At 42.3% G+C, this 27,163-nt stretch overlaps 1 protein-coding gene across 2 annotated transcripts in view; it reads left to right on the plus strand.

The window, feature by feature from the left end:
• lats2 (large tumor suppressor kinase 2) overlaps nt 1-26,673 on the plus strand; it is a 33,420-nt gene extending 6,747 nt beyond the window's left edge. For both annotated transcript variants that reach the window (XM_032566886.1, XM_032566887.1), the window contains exons 2-9: nt 2,594-3,273; nt 15,781-15,913; nt 16,283-17,865; nt 18,866-19,093; nt 19,197-19,551; nt 20,105-20,287; nt 20,392-20,498; nt 21,615-26,673. In XM_032566886.1, coding sequence (XP_032422777.1) covers nt 2,935-3,273; nt 15,781-15,913; nt 16,283-17,865; nt 18,866-19,093; nt 19,197-19,551; nt 20,105-20,287; nt 20,392-20,498; nt 21,615-22,148 — 3,462 coding nt within the window. In that variant the 5' untranslated portion in view covers nt 2,594-2,934 and the 3' untranslated portion in view covers nt 22,149-26,673. The remainder of the gene's footprint in view (nt 1-2,593; nt 3,274-15,780; nt 15,914-16,282; nt 17,866-18,865; nt 19,094-19,196; nt 19,552-20,104; nt 20,288-20,391; nt 20,499-21,614) is intronic.
• The last annotated feature ends 490 nt before the right edge of the window (nt 26,674-27,163 follow it).

Here is a 27,163-nt window from a genome sequence, read left to right on the forward strand (position 1 = left end):
AAATCAGTCAGATATTTCTTGGCCCAGTCTAGACCGTTCAGTTTAAGTGTCCTGTTCAGAGGCGTTGGGATTTCAGCCTTCCCTACCTTGGCCATGTCTCTGAGCTCTGAAGATTTTCTAGTTATTCCACTTAAGTTGCAATTATGGAATGAGACAGAGATGAAAGATGATGACTTTCTGGTTGTCATCATCATCTTAAGTCTTGATTCTTCTCATTTCCTTGGCAGATATTTTGGGTCTTTCTTTCTCAACACATTTCTTGGGACCCTCGTCGACTATTTGCAGCAAAATGTTTGATGGTTCTGTGATCACACCCCATTCTTAGCAATTTCAAGAGTCCTCCATCCCTTTGAGAAACTTTTAGCCCATTTTGTCTAAAGAAAAGAAGGCGCCTAGGGTGTTGACCCTTTTTGGCCCCACCCTCCATCGCTATACAGATGCACATCACCTGCTATGCTAAAATCCACCAAGCATTTATCTTCAACCAAGTTAGAAAATATGCCTAAAAATGATCAAAACACTCCCTTGCTTCAACCCCTTATCTGTCATGATGACACCAGTGTCCTTATGGATCCATTGACTTTAGGATGACAGTTAAGGGGTTAATAATTGTGCATGCACTGTAAGTTTGGTACCTCATTCAGAGTGGTGCTAACCAGGGAGTCCAATGTAAAATGAACTGGCTGTAAAACAGCTGGCTGTGGCTCTTAAAGCTCAGAGTAATGCTATTTTTTCCCTTCAATCTTTATTGGAGTGTAATGTTATAGAGCACAGTCGGGTGGTTATGTTTATTGCAGAATTACTCTTAGAACCATGTGTGGTTCTTTGCAAAGTTAGCATAACAGAACACTGTAGACCTGTCGTGAAGCTACTGCTGATTTTATGTAGTTAGAAGAGGAATCCTTTTCTGGTACTGACAGAATTTAATATCTATTAAGGCAGCCAGAAAATATTTTTAGCCATCATGAAGTTCGTTCTTCTGTTCTGTCTAAGTTTCAACCATGCAGCTGTTTATTAGTTTCAGATTAAACAAACGAGGGGTAGTAACCCTTCTTGATTGGCAGCAGAACATGACCTGTCCATGATTCTGCCACTACCGTGTTTTGCAGATGGTGCAATATTCTTAGGTTTCAAGAAATGTAACTGCTTCTGTTTAGGCGTATCGCCCCAAACAGATACTGTTTTATAACTGAAGATATTTTTATACAGTTCTAACAGGCTGATTCAGATTTGGGGACGTTTTGTTATTAAATTATTAGAACATGACAGTTTTACAATAATGTAAACTGGGTCATCATGAATTAGAGAGCAAGTTGCTTCAAGATCTGTTGCTCCATCTGCTGTTTATGCAGAAATGAGTTCTCTTAATTCTTGCATTGCAAGTATTTCACCTCTTTGCTAACGTGAGGCCCCTGGACAGAAACACGTGCAGCCCTTCCACATGTCATCCCAACCGCTCCGGAGGAGTAACACTGTAGTGGCAGTATGTTTTTTTTCTTCAGATAAGACCGTCAGGTGGTGTTTAATGTCCATAAACGCCGTAGAGCAGAACAGCCAAAAGGGGTCTCCTCTGGGAGGGCCGCTGGCTTGTTGTGACTCCCGGCTGGCTTGCTACGCTCTCACAGGGGTGTTCACCGATGACCGCGCTGCAGAAGTATGCAGTCACCGCAGTTCAGTTGTGCAACTAAGTCTTTATGACTGCTGATATTCCTGAATTATGCATGGACGCTTAAACACCACTGATATAGAATGTGACTCGCTGGTTTCCAGGTAACGACATATTCAACTAGGTCCTATATATGAGTTGTGACATTTACTGACTATTGCCAGCATGCCTGATGGTGCTACAGAATGTTGTTTTAAAGGAGCAGTGTTATGTAAAATAAACTTTTTTTTTCAGTTTTACATAATTTTATAATGTTATTCCCTCATCAAAAACAATTCTAGAGTTTTGCTTTGATACTTTCAAGCATGTTTGAGAAATCCCTTAATCTCCATGTCAACCGTTCAGCTATGCCAAATGCCTGGGTGGCTCCGCTTTTGAGGATGAAGCTCCTCCTCTGAGCTGCAGATTCCAATATTCCGAGCTTCCACCTTACAGAGTAGACATCCTCTGTGACTCCCCCACACAGTTCCTTCAGACTAGCCAGCAGCAATTAGCAAACACCTGTTGGATCTGTGTATCTGTTGGGCTCAATATGTGAGCTACTTCTCAGTTAAACACTGGTAAAAATATTGCTAAAGGGTTAATAGACATGATGAGTTCTTGAAGGCTGGGTTTCAGAAGGAGCAGGAGTTTTTAAAGAGACAGAAGCCCAATTTCAAGGTGATAAATTTCCTTTGTCATTTGACATAGCATTTTTCTAAGAATTGAAGGTAACATAGTTACTTGATCATGCTATTAACTGCTACTATGTGTCTGGAAAACACATAAAACGTCTCTTTTATGGCCTTTGTCAGTCTTCAGTCTTCAACACAGCATCCTTGTGTTTCAGAGACAAGCTCCTCATTTCACCGTTTGTTCAGATAGACCATAATAAGCATGACGTATGACCACAGTATGCACGTTCTCACTGGATCTCTTCCTCCACAGGCGCACACTGGCATCATGGTTTGGCTCTGCATTGCCCACACCCGCGGCTGCATTTCCTGGAACAAGCTGCAACCTGAGCCTTGAGGCTCCCACCATGGAATGCTTGTAGAATCCAGGATCGCCTCCGTCTGCTCCATCAGGACTTAGAAACACAGTCAGAGGGAAACGACGCAAGAGGCGGGCTTCTAAATCTGGGTCTCTGCGCTGAGCTCCTGGAGGCCTTTTATCTATTTAGGTCAGCTGGGTGGAGAGGGTCCAGTTGAGCGAGTGCCAGTTGGTGTGCGGTAGTCTCCCCTGATTTAGAGTAGGTGCCTGCCCGGGGGTGGGGGGACACTGAGGCCATGAGGCCCAAGACGTTCCCAGCTGCCCCGTACGTGGGCAACACACGGCAGAGGCTCCAGGAGATCAAGGAGGGCCTGAAGCAGCCAGCCAAGCTGGTGAGCCAGGCGCTGCACGGCGGGAGCTCCCGGTCCGAGGGGAGCAGGGCGGCCGACTCCAAGAGCGGGAAGGACACGGCCAACCGGCAGCAGCAGCTCCGGCCGCCGCAGAAATTCAACAACTATCAGAGCGCCCTTCGAGAAATCCGCAGGTCCCTCATGCCGTTCGCCAACGAGTCGGGGGAGGCCGGAGAGGTGAACAGGCAGATGCTACAGGAGCTCGTCAACGCTGGCTGCGACCAGGTAAGCCTGACCAAATCACATCGTTTGTCATTTATCGTGATAAATATCTTGACTTGATAAGAATTTTCATTTATCTTTGTCACAAGAAGTTCCCGGGGTTTAAAACCCCCCAACCTGTCAGAATTGTTAGTTTTGGTGCTTTCTCCACTCTTTCAGGGTTTCCCCTAGTGTATTATAAGTCTGGCGGGCCACCAGGCTTTACTAGTGCTCCCACCAGGCTAAACATTGCTTATTTATTTAAGTCTTTTTAAAATGTTTGCATTTTTTAAGACTTTGTAGTTGTTCATGTATTAATCTTCTAATCGTCCAGTAATGCATAATTATCAAGTGATATTTTTTAATTTCCTGTCAACTTAAAAAAAAATTTAACTCAAAAACATGACTGGCCGCTGGATGAATGACTGCCGTAGCGCCCGACCACTGGACTTTGTTCAATGAGAGTTTCGATAGATATCAATAAATTTGAAAATATGATTAAATGCAGTTACTATGTACTGCTTAGTGTTATAAATCACACTTCTTTATGCGACTGCTGCTGTCCTAAAGAAGCAAATTACAAATCGGTGAGTTTTTTAAGAGCATCATTTGTGCCATGATTGCTGCGTCAAGCAATCAGAGCTGTACGGTTACCTAGAAAAATGGTAAAAAATAGTTCTTATCGTCATGTTTATTATCACAATAATGCTACAAAATACTATAATAAAAATTTAAGTCCATATTGGCCATCTCTAATCCAACACCTACATATTTAACCAAAGAGGATTTTGTTTTACTTGGCTGGTTATTGATTTGACACAATGACATTCTTGGGAGATTTCTGTGCGACTTCCTGTTTTACCACCAAGGAATCAAAAACACTTTTGTTATGAAGATGAATAGAAAATATATCCATCTGTCTGTGTGGTCGGGGGTGCATGAGAATACACAAGCTGTGTTAAAGGGCTAATTTGAATTAGACGGGCACCAGTGCTGCTAACCGGATTCACATTACTTTCAACTTGATTGACATTGACCAGTGAAACAATCCAATCTTTTCCCAATAGCAGAATCTCTATTTGGAGTGGTTGTTTGTACTGGAAAAGTCTCAAAATCAGCTATTCTCAGTTTCAGGCAAAGTATTTATAGTGAGGTCAGAGAAACCTGGAGAAAAGTCCAAGGGAAACCTCATCTTCTATGACACATAGTTCATTAACTTAACAAGAACAAGGATGAGTGTATCACAGCAAAGTTAAACGCATAGGCTGCTATTTCATCACTAGCCAAACCAATCTAATTAAAAATGTTAAAGCCAGCAGAAGATGTGGAAATATTTTACAGTGACAGAAGTCTCACCTTTGTAGCACGACATAGCCGCTGCACCTAATGTGAACAATCAATGACCACTGATGGCAGGACGGCGACAAAACGTGTATTTTTATGCTGTTTTGTGTTTTGTTGCATGAACAGTAAATGAAGCTTGCCATAATCACAGGGTCCTCTGAAATCTGTTTTCCTAAATTATAATTTTTCCAGTTTTTTGGGGGTTTTTTTTCTAAATGCCACTTTTACCATTCTGTTTCTTTTAACTCAAAAGGTGTGTAAATATGAACTGATGGGAAAAATACTTCTACAAATCTACAGACAAAGAATTTCACATTTACTGTCATTCATCTCTTACATATATGACCAAGGGCTTTTCGCAAGTGATAGAATTAAAATAATAACCTATGTAAATACTAATCATTATATTTAAGGAGGCCACTGAAAGGAGAAGTGGAGATGAGTACATTGCAGTAGGTGGCGGTTCCAGATAAACGCTTGGCTGGAAGCTCCTGTCCTCCTCCTGAGCTGCAAGGCTGAAGAAGTGTGAAGTGAAGATTGTATAGCTCGTTTAGATGATATGTGACCCTGACTCAGGCTGCAGCTATGTGATTTATTTGCTTCTTCTTCTTTAGAGCTGCAGCGTACATGTAAACTTAGGGAATGTGAGAAATAAAAGAGAGGTGCGGCAGAAAGTGCTTTCAGAGCAGTAGGGGATTGTAACTGGAAGCACATCTCTGTCGGTTTCTCCTCGCGAGTGAAAAGAATCTCACTCTCTCCTGTCTTTCCTTGTGTCTGTATTTGATGTTCTAGGTCCGTAAATCTGACAGCAAGCTTTTTCAAATTATCATCTTTTTTTAAAGAACAAAAGACTTTTATCTACCTGTGAAACACTCACATTTAAAAAAGAAAGTTTTCTTGTAAAAATGTTCTAGAGTTCAACACCAATATGTCACACAAAGAAACCAGCGAACCGTAAAACCTTGTGCACACCTGCATAATGGACGTCATTCCGATTTACTTCTTTGCCTCGTGTAAACGGTCGTCACAGGTCACGTGCCGCCCACAAAACGTACAGAAAAGATGTTCTCCTGGCTAATAAGTCACTGGGAAATCATTCATTTATTTTATGTATTTGAATATGATAGCAGTATGAAATAACTCACATGGACAAGGAATGAAAAAGGCACATATTTTTTGTACCAACAGACAACAAATTCCACATTTACTGTCATTCATTTTTCACAAATTCCACTTAACCCGTTCGAAAAGGAGTAGGAAGAAGTAAGAAACTTATGAACTCCTACCCCATAAACTCGTACCATATTTTCAGATGGATAATCACTGTCTTCTATACATTGGGCTAAGCTTAGATTTTTTGATTGTTTTGTTTTTGGAGGATGTTGCTGTCTCATAGTGACCAGTTGTGTGGAGAGGAGAGCTGAGCGGACCTGTACCTAGCTAGGTAACAACAATTACAAGGGTTTGCAGTGGACAAAATACTTTAGAAATGACTATTTAGATTTTTTAACATTTGTTCTCTGCCCTCTCTGTTCTAGTTCCAGTAAACTTCTTCTTAATGATTGTAAATTTGCCCAAGTTTAGGTGAGTAGTTACTTCCTTGCAGCCATTCCCTGATGTGGGAATACACCATTATTTAATTGGTTCTTTGTCCCATTTTGAAATGAGAAGCATCTCTTTTTGGGAACTGGGAAGTCCCAGAGTTCTTTCTGCGACCTGGTTTAGAGTTAATAGATGAGATCTACAGACATTGGGAGGAGTACCTTGAATTTTTCTAGCAAAGTCATTTCCATCACTGGTAATGTCAAGTGCAGTTAGCAGCTAACTAAATGACGTTGGCTCCTGAATTATGGAGTTGGGGTGAAGTAAAATCCCACAGATGGGGTTAAATTACCCAGAGGTCAACAAGTTGCCTGGAACCTCTTTCGGTGGGGACGCGGGTGTCTTGCAGTTTGTTGTAAATCAGTCAATAAGATTCAAAGCCGAAACTAGTGGGCCAATAAACAAATTAAAATTCTGCCTCAAGTAAAACCTGTGGAGTGACTGCCAGCTTTTAAACATATCTCCCAAATCTAAAGCTGTGTTTAATCATTCAGATTTTTAGATTTTTAAATTTATTTTTTTTTCTTCAGTCAGGCATTCTCCAAAACGAAACAGTTGAGCGCTCTGTGCTCTTAGACACGACACAATACAAGTCCCCCCTGCCAAGCGCATAGTGATGCGGTTACGTAACACGTGTTGAAATATTGAAACATCAGATGGGTTTCTCAACGGGGCTGTTTGGCATTCGTCCCCACCGCTATGCGTCCGACTTGAAGAAGTGGAGCATGCCGGTAAACTCTAGGTTTGTTTTACACCACGGAGTTGAGTGGACGCTGTTTATTACCTTAAATTTCTATAAGTTTAAGACATGAACCTGAGATTTTACCCTTAATTGGGCTTCATCAGCGCTGTTGAATGAGGAAGTTTGTGTTGTTTCTAGTTTCTGCATGCCTGCATATGCATTAGGGGGGGAAACTCTCAAAAGTATTCATTTTTCAGCATTTTCTCCTTTGGGGGTGAAGAAATTGAAGCAAGTAAGGCTTTTTTAAAGGGTGACTAAGCTATGTGATTAAATCAAACTGTCCCAGCAAAATGCTGTTAGTCCAGTTAAGATCTGGGGAATCTGTGGTTAAAAGCCCTTGTGATCGAGCGTGGTATGTGAAAAATGCCCCCACTCAAACCCATCACAGCGATACGAAGAAGTAAAAGAGGAGCAGGCAAATTGTTCACAGCTTATCACACACAGAAACCCGCTGTTTGTCCAGTGCTTGCTGATTGTGGGACCTTTCCTCTGCGTCTTTATTTCCACATCTGGACTAGGTGCTTTTCATTTAAAAAACTCTTTTGTTATTGTTGTTTTTCTTGGATTTTAGGATATCAAGAGGCTCACAGCTGTTTTTAAAAAATCTGATGTTTTTCTTGTTTTTGATTAGCAACAACTCTGAGCTGGTAGGAAAATCACTAGGATCCCAGAGGGATGGTAGGTGATTAAAAAATTTTCTGCCTGAAATTTGCAGAAATTCCTCAGTAGTTGTTATGTCGTGTTTCTGAATCAAAACCTGGAGCAGGATTTTGTTTCAAACTTTGGTAGAAAAGAAGACATTCCCCTTATTGCCGCTGTAAGCTTGTGTCATGACATATTTTTGCTCTGGAAATGTTGATGGATTCAACTAGTAAAATAATTGGATGCATCGCAATTTTTCATAGTTAACATGTTGAAAGGCTGAGTCGGACTTTTGAATGTTTGTGTTTAGTGCGTGTGAGCCCAGGCAGTGGTGTGGCGTTTATAGAGTATGTTTCTGATTAAATGAGCTCACTGATTTGATACCAGTGCAAGAGCATCTATAAAATTGTCCAGTTTGTGTGAACGGTAGTGCAAGGAGCACGACCAGGTGATGCCATGCGAGGCCAACGCTGGGGGATGGGGTCAGCGCTGTATCTGCTGTAAACCTAGTTTAAACCAGTGTTGTAGTACTCGAGACCGGTCTTGGTCTCGAGACCATTTTTTGATGGTCTCGGTCTTGTCTCGGGTGCTGAGGACTCTGGATTTTATTTCAAGACCGCAAGCAGCGAGCTGAGCCTCACCTGGGATTGATCAACCTCTCGCTAACTGCACCGGCTGCCATTCTATGGGAGCATGTTCCGCCTCCTCTCTGTACGTCACCAATAAAATGGCTAAAAAACATTTAATATATGAACTAATTTTTCATAATTTAGCTTATGTATATAATGTACAGTGTTTCTTGTCATCAACTGTGTGCGTAACGTGTTTTGTGTGCTGAGGAGGCCGATCAGAAACGGCAGAGAACAGATTTGAGGAGAGGCAGGCAGTTCTCCTGCCTCATGGCAGGGGGCGCTCATGATCCCAGACATTGTGACTCCACAACTGCAGAGTAAGAGACAATAACAGCGAGCTAGAAATACAGTAAAGTCAAGTGCAGCAATATACTTATAGTTTTCTCCTCTTACTACATAAAACCATACCACTGCAACAGACTGAGTGTTCTGCTCTTTGTGTGGGAAATAATTGTGTGTGTTTTTTTTGTGGCGTTGTTGTCAGTTGCTATGGCAACAAATCTGCACGTAGCTGCGCTGATACAGAGAGCGAGAAAGACGTGGTTTTGAGTTTTACTGTAACGGTTTCTCCCTTTGCTGTGGAGCACAGCACGAAATTAATAATACTTAAATTGACATGTAAAAGAATAATCTTTTTGGCCTCCAGCGTTGTCTGCATGCTCGAAATTTCCTTATGTGAACAATAACATGCAGGGTATATATATTTGTAAATCTGATTGTGGTTAAGTCAGTGCCTCACCAGCTTTGCACCTCACCGCACGTCACTGGTCAATGGCAGTGTTGACCAGTAATAACTGGTCAGCTTTGCATGAATGATATGGGCAAATGCCCAGGGCGTTATCTTTTTAGATAAGCAGAACAAAGAGTTTGTTCTGCTTTTAATATTGGTTAAATTTATTTCAGCTCTTAAGTATTTAATATCTAGGTGTTTTTATGGGAATGTGAATCTTTCAGATCAATTTGATTAGCAATTTTGATCATATTTCACATTTTATTGTCATGTAGCGGGGCGGTTATCTTGGTCTTGACTCGGTCTCGTCTTGGTCTCGGACCCTAAAAGCTTTGGTCTTGTCTCAGTCTCGATACACTCTGGTCTTGGTCTCGGGTTAGGTGGTCTGGACTACAACACTGGCTTAAACCTAGCTTAACGGTGCTATGGAGATAAAGTCATGATCAGGTGCTGGTAACACCTGACATGTAATCCATGCATAAAAAGAAACCCAAACAAATAAGTTCAGATATTAACTTGGGTGTAATAATGTAAAACAACAAAGAGAAAAAGTATTGGACACACATAGAAAAAGTTATGGAAAGCCAAGACACCGGCTGAAATCTATCAGCGATCAGAAATGTTATCTTTAACATTTATTTTGCAAAAACGTGCAGCAAAAATGCACTGACTTTACTATTGGTTTCGAACTGCCTGCTGAGGACAAAATGGCAAGTTTTTGACCTGGAAGTGTGTATCTTTGTTTCAGCCAGCTTACCTGCAGTGTGTATCAACATATTCCTAAGTTACTACCCAGATAAACTTTGGCATCTCATTTAAAAAAATAAAATAAAATTCAACCAAATCAACGTTACGTTCGATTAGTTTAGCTGTGGTGAAACAGTAACTCTACAAAACTTTGCTACATGTGGATACTGGAACCCAACCGATGCCTAGCTGGTTCTGCTATTTGTTTTATAGTGACGGTGACATGTTTTAGTTTTTTTTTGTACAAAAACTCCTACTGCTGTTACATTTTGTCCCTGAACTCGGCCTTTTTAAAGGAACCACACACTCATCTGTCGTATCACCTACTCCACATTACTGCTTATCCAGCATTTCAGTCGGTCATCCGCACAAAGAGCGTGTTGGTTCCATTTCCTCTGCCCTCGCACTCGCTAGCTGACCTCCATTACCGCCACGATTGTGAATGGAGCAGAGCAGGCCCGACCCAGTCAGTCCAAACAGGAAGACAATATTCAATGGCAGCAGGGTGGAACAGTTCCTCCTGCTCCGGTCCAGTCACCACCCAATGTGTCGCCTCTCCTCCTCTTCCTCTGTCTGTCAGACGCCACTGCAGGGTGTTTGGCTCTGTTTTTTCCTGTGGACCGGTGTCTCTTGGATTGTTTTGTTGATGTTTCTTCTTTAAGATGGCTCAACAAAAGAAATGCGAAAGCGAAAACTCAAAATCCTTTCAGCCAACACTCTAAAATGTCAGGAAACAATGGTGTCAGACTACCACAGTACTTACTGAAAGTGTTAAAGTGTATATTTTAATCTAATTGATTTCATTTAAAGCAAGCCCGTAGTAAATATATGGAGTTCTATAAAATTAAATTGATTTTTTTCTGTGGAACAACTCCAACTTATTTACAGTTGTAGAGCGTATCAGAAATATTGGCCGTTAACCTGATTTTATCGATTTGAGTTTTCTGGTTTCTAAAAGTTTTTTTTTGGCTCTAATGGCCTTTATTTGAAAGTAGCTTGACAGGAAATAGGGTATTGAGAGAGGGGGAAGACGTGTGGCAAAGGTCATCAGGCCGGGAATCGAACCCGTGACGTCTATCGAGGACTGAAGCCTCCATATGCAGGCTTCAGCACCTCGGGTCTCCATAGCGATGTCTACGCACCCAAGAACTACCATCATTTTTTGACAAACGTGTTTTACAGCTTCTACTTATTTCGATTTTCAATTCAAATGAACTCACAGAAGGAATGGTTGAAATAAAAGCCAGTTTTTTTTTAGCTCATTTGTTTTTTTTGTTTGTTTTTTAAGGAAGAGAGTGAGTGGGGGAGGGGGGACATGCTAAAAATGAAAAACAAATGTTGGATAAAAAAAATGTGAACCTTTGTTTTGAAGCCATACTACCAGCCCTAACAGAAAATGCAGCTTGGGAAGCTCAAACAGGTACACTGCTGACTGTTTGCAAAGAGGCCAATTCAGGAGTGCTACTCCTTTTCCTTGGCGCGAATTGTCTGTACCCAGTGCCTTTCAGTGCATTTTAAGATACATTAAGATACTTATGACACTAAGTAGTCATAAGCGTCTTTAGAAGGGAGCTCAAGTATTAGTGGATTTCAGGTATTTACAGGCGGCCGTGGTGCCTTAGCCCAACAATACCAGGGGTCCATCTTCCTCTGTCTTCTGATTTCTGACCTGAAAATATCAAATAAACACCTGCTTTTCACGTTCTTACTGTGCAATAATTTGACATTTGTGATTGGTGTCTGTTCCTTTTGCATTTTTTGTGACCAGAAACATTTCCAAACAGAAAATTGTGTTTTTCTTGACAGCGGATTAACGCTGTGCTTTATAACGCGTAATTAAAAATGCCAAATGTTTTACAGTCAGATCCACACGGAAACGGTCCGTCAGTTTTCCACTTTGGACGATGTGTGAGTGTAATCCTCCGCCTTGCTCACTTCTTCTTCTTCTTCTGATGGCCCTTTGTTTTTCAGCCCATCTCCTATCAGCGCTTCTCGTCTTTCCTGCCTTTTCCCAGCTGCAGATTACATACCAATGTGGCACGTTACATAACTTTTTTTTTTTTTTTTTTAAGGAGGAAATGTTTTTGAGAGGGGTGGCATGCCAGGCATCAAAATGACAAGAAAATCCAGGAAGTGAAACGAAGGGAGGCTTTTGATGACTTTTGTACATTTTCTTCCCTGACCCTCTAAGCCAAACCTTTCTAGACCTTCAGGATGAACTTTGGCCCCTAGCAGGAATCTGGTTCATTACTAAGCACATAAAGGCGTTCGATGTGTGATTCAAAATTGTTTTTTTTACATAATGAGGCCAACGGGACGTGACTTTGGGGTGGGCGGCTCGTCGTATGTTTGGATGCTTGCACAGAGGATGAGGCATCCCTGGACTCACCCTGTCATAACATGTACTATTAAATATCTCTTTGCACATGTTTCAATAACGAGGAAGAGAGGATAGACCCCACCACTCTTGATAGCCATTCATGTGGCTTTGATTTCTGGGGTCAAGTCTGATCTGGGTCAGCAACGAGGCTTAAACATCAAGAATATTCTGGGAAATGTTTTCCAGAGGGGAAAACTCTTGGGATTGATGCATCTGTCTGCCACTGCAGCTCGGGCATCTTTTGGTAGAAATTGCAGGCCAGCGTTTGGGATAAGTCGGCGGTTTGCAGCTCTCTGACTATTATGACAAGGGTGCAAAATGCGGCCTGGTTATTTTCAAAATGAGAACGAGAGAGAGAGTCTGTCCAGATCGGAAATAGCTCAAATTCCTGCTTCCTGTGCCGAGGAATTTGAGCGAGACACATCTGTCGCCATGACGACCAGGGTCAGGAGACCCGCCCACATCCAGAGGGGGCGGAGGGAGGGAGGGAAAGAGGGGCTGTCATGGTGGTTCTACTGAACCTGGACCTGATTAAAGTCGGATTACAGATTATGGAATATGTGAAGGTTTGAATATTTCAGATGTGATGGAAAGACGGAAGATGACAAAAGCAGAAAAACATGTTTTGGTTTTTGTGAGGATCGAGTCTATCTATGCACTGTCTGTGTTCAGGATGGTGCTTCACTGATGCCCCCTGTTGACACGAGTAAAAGGATTTCACAGGAAACTAGTGTTACACTAAGAGAACACAATCACATTGATAAGTTTGTTTATAAATCTTTTTACTACATTTCATCATTTGTTTAAGCAGGAATCTAGAAAATGTTCTTGAAAGTCGGAACATCGTTTCTGAAAGTAAAATTTTTTGTGTGTGTTTGTGAATTGAGTTTTTAAATCATTACTATGTGCTTATTAGCTTTGTCGCTTTATTTTTATGCTTTCTTTTATCTTACTTTGTCGTTCAGCACTTTGTTTCAGCTGTGTCTGGTATTAAAGTACCTTTATAAAAAAAAGTTAATGATAATGATAAAATTGCAAATGTAGAATTTAATCAGGGACGAGTTGGTCATGTTTCAGGGAAAAAAAGACGTGTAAACAAAAACAGTTGGTGAACCGTTTTATTATTGTTTTTCTTATTACAGCCTAATGTTCCAAATTCAGCTTGTTCTGTGGGCTTCATCTGTGCACATCAATAATAATATTTATCACCATAGACACAGGATCAATATCGATTGATAAGACGTAGAATAGAATAATTTCACTGAACTCTAATCCAGAACCGCTCAGCATTCTGGGAGATGTAGGCAGAGGAAAGGCTTTAGCTGTTCAACCTCTCACAGCTGGATAAAAAAGCGTTTAATCCCTTTTTAAAGTTACTTTTAATCTGACATGACTCTCATCAGACTACATATTCTATTTTATTGAAATGTTATAATCCTTTCATCAAGGAGACAACACTTCTAGCATGTTTTTTTGAAACAACACTTTGAAGTACTTTTTTTTTTTTATATTTTCCCCAGAGTTTACTGAAAGAAACTTTTTCAGTTTCTCATCACAAAAACCATCGCTGCTTTTGCCTCCCGTCTCCTGTCGTCTTTTGTATTTCTCCCTCTTCGATCTCAATCTCATTTTTCAAAACCTCTAAAAACTCCCCACGTCTCTCTGACGGTCGGTCTGGTGTAACCTTTGAAACGTATCGCCAGAAAGCGCAGAGCAGACGTGGCTAAAAAAAAAAAGGAAAAAAGAAAACAGAAAGAAAGGACCAAATGTGACAGCAACAGGGCGGCTCTGGCAGCCGACGCTCTCCTCGGACCGCGCAGGAATGCAGCAGACACACACACACAGGAAGCAGCATATAAACACTGATGTGTGAGCGTGGTGAGCATTGAGATTTAAAGGTGCATGCCAGCGTGGGAGAGGACGGTATAGCAGGGTCCAGTAAACTCACACAATGTGGCACACACAGTTTACAGAAAGTGCACGACCTTGACGTTTCCTGGCTTTCTGAGCTCAGTGTGCCTACAGTTGCTGTGCGAGCTGCGCTTTTAAACAATTAAGATTTTATTTAGTTTCCTGCTGGCAACTGCAGGCTGCCAGCCTGACTGAGAAAAAGCAGAAAGTTGAGTCAGAAAAGCATTCCTGGGGGAAGACATCTCTCCAGGCGTCATTCCCTTCATTGTACAGAACAAAGAAAATAGATTATTTTTTGTTCCTAGGTATCCTTCTGGTCACTTTGTTTCAGTTTTACAATAAAAATATATGTTTAGGCATATTACTATGTATATATTCCCTGTGGATCAGCTGCTGCTATTCCTGCCTGTGGCCAGTAGGGGGACCTGAGCGACTTTGTCACAGCAGTCAAGCATTAAAATGTGCCTGAAGTGAGATCATATGCCATTTGAGGGGATTTCCTCACCTGGGTGTGGCCCCACATTTCTTGCTGCCTAGCACTCTGCCTCTCTGTTTACTGTTGTTAAGCAGACATGAAAGCATCTCTGTGTTGGTTGCTCCCCATTCCCAACATTTCAAGAGATTCATACTCATAGTAAACATCAACACAGGCATAGGACGGGTGTTATATAGCAAAACACACAGCAGAAACCCTAAACTCGTGTGCTAATGAGCATCTTTTTTATGCTTAGTATTTTACTGTATATTTATGTAAACAATGCTTATTTTCATGTATGGTTGAGTAGAGCTGTGCTCTGATAGAAAATGGTAACTATCATTTTGGGTCATCTTTGAAATCCTCAAATATATAGTGTACTTAAATGCTGAAAGACAAAACGGTAAACTCTCTCTCTCTCTCTCTCTCTCTCTCTCTCTATATATATATATTTTTTTATTATTATTCTAAAAAATACAAACATTTTAGAAGTTTTTATTCTTCTAAAAATGAATAAAAACTAATACTTAATTTGAGCAAACACATTTTGTTTACATTTTTATGCATTTACTTAAGGATCCTGCTGAAATATCTTTTTTTGTTGTTGTTACCCCTCCAGGGGGTCTGTTGTGGGCTCTAGTGTCCCTTATATGAAAGTAGGCTGGAAGGACAGGGGAAAGACATGCGGTAAATATCGTCGGGTCCGGGAGTCGAAGCCGCGTCGAGGACTCAAGGCATCCAAACATGGGTCGTGCTAACCCCGATGCCACCACAGCACGCCCAGCTGAGATATCTTCTAGAAAAACTTAATATTGGAAGATTTATTGGGTCACATTATACAGAGTAGTGCTACCAGATGGTATTAAGTCAAATGATGAATAAGAAAAGATTTCCTGCTCATCTGCAAGGTAAAACACTGGACTGCTCTAATTGCCTCAACCAGATCCTCTTGGATTCAAATTCAGTTCAAATTCAAAATACTTTATTGATCCCAAAAGAAAATTAAATATAAGTTATCAAATCAGGGCTTAGAACAGGACCAGGTTCTTAAACCAAGCAAAACATTGGATTTTTTTGTTTTGTTTTGCCACACAAAATACGTCTGTGAGATTATAAATAGGCCTGTCTCAATAACAAATCTGGACAGACAATAAATAGTCCCAGAAGTTATTGCGATAAACAATAATGTTGTTTTGAGGCCATTTTCAAGTAATATATTGATAATGTCATAGAGATGAAAGAAAATTTTCTCAGAGATCAATAAACTTTTAATTGTAATGAACAAATTTCTCAATCACAAATGTTCTTGTGTGTTTGTTTTGACAGGAAATGGCAGTGCGGGCACTGAAGCAGACTGGAAGCAGGAATATCGAAGCGGCCTTGGAGTACATCAGTAAAATGGGTTACCTTGACCCTCGCAACGAGCTCATTGTTCGGGTCATTAAGCAGACTTCACCGGGTACGAACACAACTCTCTGTTTCTCTTCACTACATCCGTTGACTACCTGAGTGAAGTTGGCCCCACCAAACTTCTTCAAGTTAAACAAAACTGCTGTCAAACATTGTTCTAGGTTTGTGCAGCAGCAATTGTTTGTAATTTTTAAGAAACCAGCTCTATTCCCATATTAACAGAATCAAACTAAATTTATGTAAGTTAATTGTGCTATGTTTGTGCAGCTAAAATTTGTGTAGCATAGTTTGAAACTAATTTTATTTAATTTGAAGAAGATGCAGGCAGCCAACTTCACTTGGGTCTGTTGTATTAGCTGGCACTACTAATACTGCTGCTGAACAGGATGTAATGAATGACGTTTCTCTCCCGCTGAAGGAAAAGCCGGCATGCCGAACGGGATGGACCACCGTCCCGCTTTAGAGGTTCCGGGTGAGGCCGGCACCCTGAATCCATATCATCAAATGGGGGCTCAGATGTATGACGGGGCAGCAGGTTACGGCCCTGAGAGCGACCTGACCAGAGCCTACATGGGCGCTCCCCCTTTCATTAACTACATGATGCCCCCGTCGAGCACGGCTCAGGGACCCGCTATGGGCAACCCGATGGGCCGGCCTCCCAGCATGGGCAGCTATCCTCCGGGGATGCCCACCCAGAGCAACCCGGGCAGCGCCATGTACCCACCAGGCGCCCCGCAGAAGGCCTACCCCGGCAGCATGGAGCAGCACGGGCACATGATGAGCTACAACGTCCCTGGTCAGCCGCTGCAGCTCCAGCCGCAGCCACCAGGGGGACCCGTCCCGGGCCCGCACTGCGACTACGCTCATGCCAGGCAGCATATGATGGAACCAGCCGGATACGGGGTCAAGAGGACCCCGTCCTTCCAGAACAAGATGCAACCGCCCCCAATGGGACCTCCAGACAACTACGTCAACATGCAGGCGAAAGGGGCGATGTCTCAGAATGGGACGGCGGGCGGAGGATACCCGGCCAACCTGTACCTGTCCTCTCACTCCCACCCCCGCCAGGCCAGCCCCACGTCCCACCAGGTCCACATGATGTCCCGGTCCCCCGGCGGCGTGCCACCCATGGGCCCTGAGTTCTCAGACCTGCCTCAGGGTATGATGACCCCCTCCAGAGCCAGCCTCAACCTGGACCTGTATGAGCACCACTGGGCCGGCCCTCCGGGTGCTGACGGGACCCCGGCAGCCAGGCAGCCCCAGCCACAGGGCCCGTTTAGAGGGGAAGTACGGGTTCCCAGCAGAACAAATTCTTTCAACAGCCGCTCCGCTGCTCCGAACGGCGTTAGACCGACCATGACTGCGCCCCCGACCGCCGGGAAGCAGGACTCCTCTATGGGACCTCCAAACACCATCACAGCTGTGACGTCCCCACCCATCCAACAGCCAGTCAAGAGCATCCGCGTGATGCGACCAGAACCCAAAACGGCGGTGGGTCCGTGCCATCCTGGCTGGATGGCGGCTCAGGCGCCGGACGCGGCAGAACCTCTGCCCTACATGCCAGAGGAGACTTATCCACTAGAGCCCGCCCAGGAGCAGCGCTGCCCCCCTCCACCTTACCCAAAGAACCTGCTTATACCCGCGGGGGAGCCGGGGGTTCTGGAAGGAGGCGGCGCTAGCGGGCCAGATCTCAGCAACGCCACCGCCAGAGGTGGCCGCAGTGGCAGCGGCGGGAGTGGGAAGGCCGAGGAAAGCCATCAGGTCAAAGAGAAGACGAAGGCAGGCAAGGGAGAGAAAGCGGTGAAAGACAAGAAGCAGATCCAGACGTCACCCGTTCCCGTCAGAAAGAACGGACGGGACGAGGAGAAGAGAGAGTCGCGCATCAAAACCTACTCGCCTTTCGCCTTCAAGTTCTACATGGAGCAGCACATCGAGAACGTGATGAAGACCTACCAGCAGAAACTCAACCGGAGGCTGCAGCTGGAACAGGAGATGTCCAAGGTGGGAAAACACCTCCTCACTACTAGGACCCAACTAACGAGTAGTTTAGTTATCGATTTATGATGATTAAACAATTAATCAAAGATTTGTGGGTTTCACTATATAAAAAAATGAATTTAATTTATTTTAAAAAATTTACATTCCGCAGATTCCTCATTTAACCACATAAGCCTTTCTATACAATAAAATACATACACTAAATGATGCAAATAAACACATGAAATCCTTTTCTAAACAACAAAATAAACATTTTGTTGCCTCAAATGTAGTAAAACACCATTCCCTGAATTGCTCAAATAAATCCTTCTAACATCAACATGTAAAAAGCTCAGCTTGACTTAACATCAACACAGTGTAGGACTGATCTAGGGATTTAGTTTTTGGATTAACCAGTTATTCACTGGATAACAAATGGTTCTTTATAAGAATTTGATCCAGATGAAGCTAAAACCACAACTTGAAGAGTTCTGGATAGAACCGATTTACAAAGAATCTGTTTTTCTTAAATGCAAAATCTATTTGATTTTTGTGCAGTTTGTTGTTGAATATGTTGTTCTTTAGAGTCTTCAAACTCCAGATTGCTAAATTAGTTGACGGTTATTTCAATAATTCGTCATTATTAATCCGATTAATCGTGTCTGATCCACTTATATAACACTCTTAAAACGATAAATATTAAAAAATATTGATCAAATCTCTAAGTCAGGGGTGGGGAACTCCAGGCCTGGAGGGCCGGTCTCCTGCAACTCTTAGATGTATCTCTACTTCAACACACCTGAGTCAAATAATGAGGTCATTAGCAGGACTCTGGAGAACTTGACTGCACTTAGGAGGTGATTCAGCTGTTGGATTCAAGTGTGTTGGACCAGGGAGACGTCTAAGATTTGCAGGACACCGGCCCTCCAGGACCAGGATTGCCCAACCCTGCTCTAAGTGCATGGATTGTCTCTCATAGTTTGGCTGAATCGTCATATTTCCAATTTGGACTTTCTCTCCCTAGGCTGGCCTGTCGGAAGCAGAGCAGGGGCAGATGAGGAAAATGCTGAACCAAAAGGAGTCCAACTACAACCGACTACGCCGGGCCAAAATGGACAAGTCCATGTTCATCAAAATCAAGACTCTCGGCATCGGCGCCTTCGGTGAAGTGTGCCTTACGCGGAAAGTTGACACCGGTGCACTTTATGCCATGAAAACGCTGCGCAAGAAAGATGTCCTCAACCGCAACCAGGTGACTCAAAGCGTCACATGACTGGACTTATGCTCAGTTCCACCAATCTGACCCTACCGGCTTAGCTCACCGGTTTTAACTGGTTCCTGTTTTTTTTTTTTAGGTGGCCCATGTAAAAGCGGAGCGTGACATCCTGGCGGAAGCAGACAACGAGTGGGTGGTGCGCCTCTACTACTCCTTCCAGGACCGCGACAGCCTCTACTTTGTCATGGACTACATCCCCGGAGGAGACATGATGAGCCTCCTCATCCGGATGGGGGTCTTCCCTGAACACCTGGCGCGCTTCTACATAGCCGAGCTGACGCTGGCCATCGAGAGCGTCCACAAGATGGGTTTCATCCACCGCGACATCAAGCCCGACAACATCCTCATCGACTTGGACGGTCACATCAAGCTGACGGACTTCGGCCTCTGCACGGGCTTCCGTTGGACCCACAACTCCAAATACTACCAGAAAGGTTGGGCACCTTGGTTTGAGTTTGCTCTTCTTTTTTCTTTTTTTTTTCCCTTTTTTGTTGTGCAAGTGTTAGTCAAATTAAACCTGAGTGTATTTTATTTGCAGAGTTAAATGTATTATGCTATAACCCCAAGCTCAAGGTTTTATTAGACTATTAGACTTTTATTAGATTTGATTTTGAGCACTTTAGGTACCACGTACACCAGTTAAGTCTTGCTTTTTCTCCACTAGTCTATATATTTCTTTAATTCAGAAACTTATGTTTCTGCTTAACTACCTTAACAACTACTTTTTAGACTTCTATTCTCCCAACCCAGAATAGAAAGTAGACCAGAGGATACTTACTTATACTTATCTACCAACCCTTAATAGGAGCACCTAGTTTACATACTTTAGATCAACATTAGATTCTTTTTCTTTTGGTTTGTTATTCTGTTTGTATTTCCTTTTGATTCCTGTAAAGCACTTTGTATTGCCTTGTTGCTGAAAATGTGCTATATAAATAAAATTACCTTTACTTTACCTTTATGTTTTTACAAACCTTCTTTCTCCAGGGAGTCACATCAGGCAGGACAGCATGGAGCCCAGCGACTCCTGGGACGACGTATCTAACTGTCGCTGTGGCGACCGGCTGATGACGCTGGAGCAGCGCGCCAACCGACAGCACCAGCGCTGCCTGGCTCACTCATTGGTTGGAACGCCAAATTACATCGCCCCAGAGGTTCTGCTGCGCAAAGGTGGCCGATAACGTTTCTGTTGTTTCCGTTTATTATTATTGAAGTACATGTTTTGTTTTTTGTTTGTGTTTGTTTTTACCGCCCCATTTGTGTGCTTTTTGCAGGCTACACTCAGTTGTGTGACTGGTGGAGTGTGGGAGTGATTCTTTTTGAGATGCTGGTGGGACAACCACCTTTCCTCGCTCCAACACCTACCGAGACTCAGATTAAGGTCAGTGAGTGACTCTGAATCTGTTCCATAGTTCACCGTACACACAGTGGTGTAAAAAACCATCCTATTATTCCTTTTGCTTCCTATTATTTTACGTATTTGTCACACTTGAGCGTTTCAGAGCATCAAACCAATTTAAACATTAGTCAAGAAAACACAAGTAAACTTAAAATGTAGTTTTTAAATGAAACACTTTATTATTAAGAGGAATAATCAATAAATTTTCGTGGTCCTGTGCGAAGAAGTGATTAAAAACTGAAGCCATTATGGAGAACATGGATGAAATGAATCATGAAAAGCCTAATATAAATTAGGCTTTACCATAAGCATGTAAGTCAACATGCTGATGGTGAATATGTAACGACTTACTGGTAATGTAGATCAAAGTCAAGTCACGTTTATCTTTATAGCAAATTTCAGCACCAAGGCAGTTCAAAGTGCTTTACCTTATGAAAACATCATCCAGTCATCAATAATGAAACAAGTAATAAATATTAAATTTGGTCAAATGCCATCATAAAACTCATCAAGTAAAATACACATCAAATATACTGGTCAGTGTTCCAGTTTTTATGAAAACCAGCGCTGGGTTTGGAAAAGCAGAACCAGAGGACCTGAGTGGGCTGGAAGGTTGAAACAACAGCAGCCGATCTTTAATGTATCGTGGTGCTGATACCACAGGACACCTGGGCTGAGGACAAAAAATAAACGCATGTATGAGTTTCTCTAGATCTTGCTGAGACATTAGTCCTCTAATCCTGGAGATGTTCTTCAGGTGATAGAAGGCCGACTTTGTGACTGTCTTTATGTGACTCTGAAGGTTCATGTCTGAGTTCATCGCTACTCCCAGATTTCAGGCCTGAACTCTAGTCTGTAGCTGCAATAACTGAAGCTGTGCATTGACTCTAGATTATTCATCTTTTGGCCCAAAGCCAATAACTTCAGTTTTGTTTCTGTTGAAATGAATAAAATTATCCAGGTGAGATAAAAGGCTGAATTTGTAACGGTTTTTATGCGTCTCTGAAGGCTCAGGTCAGAGTTTTGTTCTTTTTAACTGAGCCATAACAGATGACAGTGAAGTGAGAGTAAACCTCACCTGCACCTTCACTTCTGCAGGTCATCAACTGGGAGAGCACCCTCCAGGTGCCGCCGCAGGTCAAACTAAGCCCAGAGTCTGTGGATATCATCGGTCGACTGTGCTGTTCCGCCGAGGAGCGTCTGGGCGCCAACGGCTCCGGTGAGATCAAGGCCCACCCTTTCTTCTCTGAGGTGGACTTCTCCAGTAACCTGCGCCAACAGCTGGCTCCCTACCGGCCCAAGATCGCCCACCCCATGGACACATCCAACTTTGACCCCGTGGAGGAGGAGGGGGTTCCCGGGGCGTGGAGCGACAGCGGCGACAGCACCCGGGCCCTGGACGTGCTCTGCTCGCCGCACGGCAAGCACCCGGAGCACGCCTTCTACGAGTTCACATTCCGGAGGTTCTTCGACGACCACGGCTGCCCCTTCCGCTACCCGAAGCCCCCCGAGGCCGACGCCTGCCTGAGCGTCCCCGGCGTGGGCCCGGAGGAGGGCGAGGAGACGGAGGAAGAGGAAGACGACGAAGAGGAAGGAGAGGGAGGGGAGGGATGTGAGCCGGTGTACGTCTAGAGCCGTTTGCTCCTCACTGCCGCTGGAGGTGTGTGTCGGTGTGGAGAGGCTGAACATGTCTGTGTAAAGCAGGAGCAGGATGAGAGGCACATCGCCCCCTAGTGGGCTGACTGCAAATCTCCTCCAATCTGGGACCAACTAACAGCAGAAAGAAAGAAACCAAGAGGAAGCAGAAAGGAGTTGAATATCATTATTATTATTATTGTTATTATTCCTGGAGGACCGGTTTTCTGTGTCTGGTTCTCCCAGCGGTTTCCTGTCCCATTCCTTCCACCGTCGGTCTTACGGATGATTGAAACACCTGGAGGACTGCTTCTTGTTCTGCTGCTTTACACTCACGGCGATGGGACAGGTGGGACCAGTTTACGGACTGACTGCGTCTCCATCACAGCTTCTGCAAAATAAGCTAAAAAGACTCACATGCACGGCCACGCTTACTCAGTATAACCCCGGACGTACAGCGCCTCCTCGTCTTGGGTTCATGAACCTTGACCTTTTTTTCACTTTTTGCCATGTTGACAATCACAAACCTCAGTTTATTATTGGATTTTATGTGATTGACCAACTGAAAGTAGCACATAATTTTGAAGTGGAATGAAAGAGATATTCATATGAAAATCTGAAAAGTGTGGCACACATTTCCACTCACAATCAATGAGTTGAAACATTTTTGTTGCATGCTTACCAGCTGGAGACTTTGCTTCCAAGTAGAGCAGCTGTTAACTATTTTATTTAATTTTTTTTGCCACAGATTCTTGATTGGGCTTACGTCTAGACTTTGACTGGGCCATTCTAACACATGAATAGTATTTGATCTATACCAATGGTTTATGTTTGTTTCCCAGGTGATGTGCACAAAGAATTTATTTTGTTTTCAGGTCGTCTACATGGTTTGTTCCAAACTGAACTCTAGACTTGCCGGTCTTCCACACAGTCAGAATTTTTGGATTGCACTAGATTACATTTCAGGCGATCAAGAATAAATGGGACTGAATACAAATGCACACCACACTTTTTAGATTAATTTGCAAATAAAAAGCGTCCACTTCACAGTTTTGCCCTACTTTGTGTTGGTCTAACACATAGTAACCATGGAAGTCTGTGTTGGTAACGTGACAAAAAATGTAAAAAGGTGTGAATACTTTATTCTGTATCGGTGTTTTGATGCCGTCTCTCACAAAGTGTCCGGGACAGGCTGTCCTCAAAATCACAAAAAGGTGTTCAGTGAAACTAACGTATTCTTTAGAGTGTTTAGCGCCATCTAGCGGATGTAGATGAACCTGCCTCGTTGTGTGCCAAATTTAATTCAGGGAGTCTCCTCCTCCTCTTCTTCCTCCTCCGTGTACGGAGACGTTTATTCCTGTTCTGTATTCTGACCGTGTCGAGGTTCAGCTCAGGTCGGTCTTGACTTTGCATTAGGTTTTAAAAACACAAAAGCAGATTTTGATCTAGACTGAAACACTGCAGTGATGTTTTTAAAAAAAGAAGAAAAATACTTCTTTCTTTTAGGTAAATTTTGTCAGGACTTGTTGGGCCACGTTTTTCTCACTACATTTGACTTTTTCTTTATTTTTACAAGAAAACACGGGCCTGTTCGTAACTACGTACACTCAGGCTCATGAGGATGGACTTATAACCTGAAGCTCCGATATCCAAACACAGTAAAAATGCACCGATCAGAGTTTTGTGGCCAATTTCCGACATAGTTTTTGTAAAAATCTATGTGAATCTACATGAAATCGCAATATCTGTTGATATTGTGATTTCTTTTTAAAACTCTTACATAGGAAATGTTTTTGGTGTTTTTATTTGTAGCCTTCCTGTTATGAGTGATCTTTATTTATACTGCGAGAGAAAGAGAGAGAGCTGTCACTGAAAAACAGATGTTGTACTGTTTTAAAACCAAAATTAAATGATTACAGTCGTGATATTTTTTGAAGTATTAGCACTTAGCCCTCGAAACCAAAAAGGGCAGCAAATATTTCCAAATCCAGTTTATTGCAGGCCAGATAAGGTTGAAAGCTTCACAGGATAAGAACTAAATGAACCACGAGTCATAGGAAAAAAGTTTCCTTTTTTAAATGGCTTCTCATATCTCCGAAAACAGCGAACTTTGAGTCTTCATTCAGTAACAACGTCCACACCGAAGAGTGTGGCGACCCTTTAGCACTTGCGTTTCTGCCTACGTGTCCGGTTCTCGACATCAGATGTTTTGTATTCGTAGATTGAAAACTTTTCACTGGGGGCTGAGGATATCGTTACGCCGAATTAATTCGTCCGTCTGAGCACGAAAGAACTAGAAAATATCACAAAACATCCAAATATGAACCGAAAACTAAAACATAAAGGACATTTGCACAAAGACGAACAGATGTCCAGCTACTTCGCAAAAAAAAGTCAGCCCCCTGCGGTTGTGTTGCATCTTAGCCGTCCTCCTGTCGTACTTTCGGAGGCGGCCACGAAAAACGAACCAAACATGTGACAGTGTGACTATGTGCAATACAAAATGACATGTATATAGATTTCTAAACGCAAAATACCATTTTAGAAGTTCAGAAATGTACAAATATATTGATTTATATAAATATATAATTGTCTTTTTATCGGTTGGAAGATGCTGCTTATCATTGTGGTTAATATTATTTACATGACGTGTTCTGTCTCCTGGTTTTGTTACAGTTTTAAAGAACGAGTGTTTGTGCTCTGAAAGTTTCTAACCGAGTGTTGTAGCGCGTGTGGCCACTCGACGACGAAGTGGGCGAATGTGATGATGATGATGATTATGATGACGGTGATGATGGTGGTGGGTGTTTGCAGAATATTGGCGGTGGGGTTTCTGGACTCCTTCGGCCGGGCTGGTCCCGACCGGCGGAGACCGGAGCGGTTCAGAGGAAGACGGAGCCGAAACGTTAGATGAAAAATGTTTAATGCAGGTTGGATTCAGTTATTTTATCCTTAAGTTGACTTCTCTAACACACAGAGCTTCAAAGCGTTCTCTGTTATTTATCCCGAGACGTTGGCGTCGTCTGTCTTTGTCACAGAGCGGCGCCGCGTTGGAGTCCGAGCTCCGCTTCTCACCATCTCGCATCGTTTCGCTGTTTGACAATCACCAAATCGGCAAATGCTCTCTATCGTGCCGTAACCGAGTTTTTTTTATTTTTTTTTAAATCGGTTGAAACCAAACTGCTCCTGAAACGTTCTGACTTCATTCTCCCTTTTTTTTTTATTTATTTTTATTTTTATTTTATCAGAAAGTCACAACTGTTTAAGTACTTTCCTGATTGATGGTAGCTGTGGGTTTAACATGGTTCTGCAGAAGAGTGTGTTGGTTTGTTTTTGCTTGACAATGTTTTGATTTTATATCACTATTTGTGTAAATGTGCCTTTTCCTTTTTCCTATCCTAAGCAACACAATCTTAAGACTGCCTTGTTTTTTGTAGTTTTTTTTTTTTTTCTGAAGACTTCTTTTTGTCTCTTGTTTTTGCCGTGGGGAGTCTGACAGAGCATTCTCTGTTTCACTGTGTTCACATGCAACAAACATTCCTCTTCCTCTGATCCAGAACTAACAAGCCGACCAGCAGAACCCAGAGAATATGAGGAGCAAGGACAGAGAATTATAAGGACCGAAGTTAACTTTTCCATCCAATTCAATGCAGATTGAAACACCCAGATTGAATTGTTGTTCACTTATTTTTCTTCATTCTGACTTCATATTACTGCAACCAGACATGGGTAGGTTAAAAAGTGGGAGACCCAGGCTGAGTTGCTTTATAAATTTGTCTTTTGCTTGATTTTTACATTTCATTTAACAGGCCAGCTACACAACAGCAGCTATAATTTAATGTGAAATAACCGGTTCGTTGTCGTTTTTATGAAAGTGTTTAGCGCTAGTTTGAAGCCGACTTCATGCATGTAAACACAGCCAGCATTGTTGCCATTTAGCTGCACGACAGGAAGAAATACAACACTAACTCATCAGGATTATGTTTGATAGTGATCAAAGGCTGGTGCTGCTCTGTCATTGTTCCCCAGCGCTATGTGTTGTTCCGTCTTTGTTAACCCGGACTGCCTTCTCTGTGGGCAAAGACGGCTTCAGAATGAGCGAATGCAAAGTGTGTGTCGTGCTTTCCTGGATGTGTGTGTTAGAGTTACGACTGACAATCTTCAACTGACTTTGTTCTCTCATTTCCTTAAGGCTTTTATAAACCTTCAGTTTGTATTTTTTACTTTAAAGCACTTAAGTTTTTTTTCTGTCCTTTGTGTTTGATACAATCTTGTTACTCTTAAGATTTATATTTATACAGATATACATATTTTTGGTATCTTCTTATCCTCTTTTGTCTTTTTTCTCCAAGTTTTGTGCTAATGTTGAAAAACCATGATCGCAGTATTCATGGATACATGTTGTAATATTGACTTTTTTTTTTTTTTACGTTCATGTATGAACTGAAAATTGTAAAACAAAAAATACTTTTAATGTCCTGGTGTGTAAAATGTATGCATAAATTAAATTAACCAACTTGAACACGAGTGGATTCATATGTGAAAGAAACATGACACCGTAAAATTGTTTTAGATGTGCAAGTAAAAATGCTTAAATGAAATGAAGAAAGAAAGGAAAAAAAGGTGTAAGCCAGCCTAGACGTATTCATTACCATGGAGGATCTGGTTATTAGCAACTTTTTGAAGAACCTTATGAGTTAAAGCAAGATTTGATTTATTTATAAATATTTTCAAGCTATTATATTGTTTTTTTCTCAGATTATTATCTCAAATTAAGACTTAAAATATAAATTAAAGTTTTTCCTGGAGAAAATGTTGGCTTTGTATTATTCAGTAATGCATCGGGTAACAATGTCCGCCGATTGGACCACCTCTGGATTTATAATGTGAAAGTTCGTGTCTTAGAATGACTGCAAATAATTATCTGAGCATTACTATATATTTTTTTTTGCTTCTGGAAGAACTAGCATAAATGTGGAAAGGGTTCCCTGCATTAATATTTGGGTCGAGGA

This window comes from Xiphophorus hellerii, chromosome 7 (assembly GCF_003331165.1).
Source record: "Xiphophorus hellerii strain 12219 chromosome 7, Xiphophorus_hellerii-4.1, whole genome shotgun sequence".
NCBI lineage: Eukaryota > Metazoa > Chordata > Actinopteri > Cyprinodontiformes > Poeciliidae > Xiphophorus > Xiphophorus hellerii.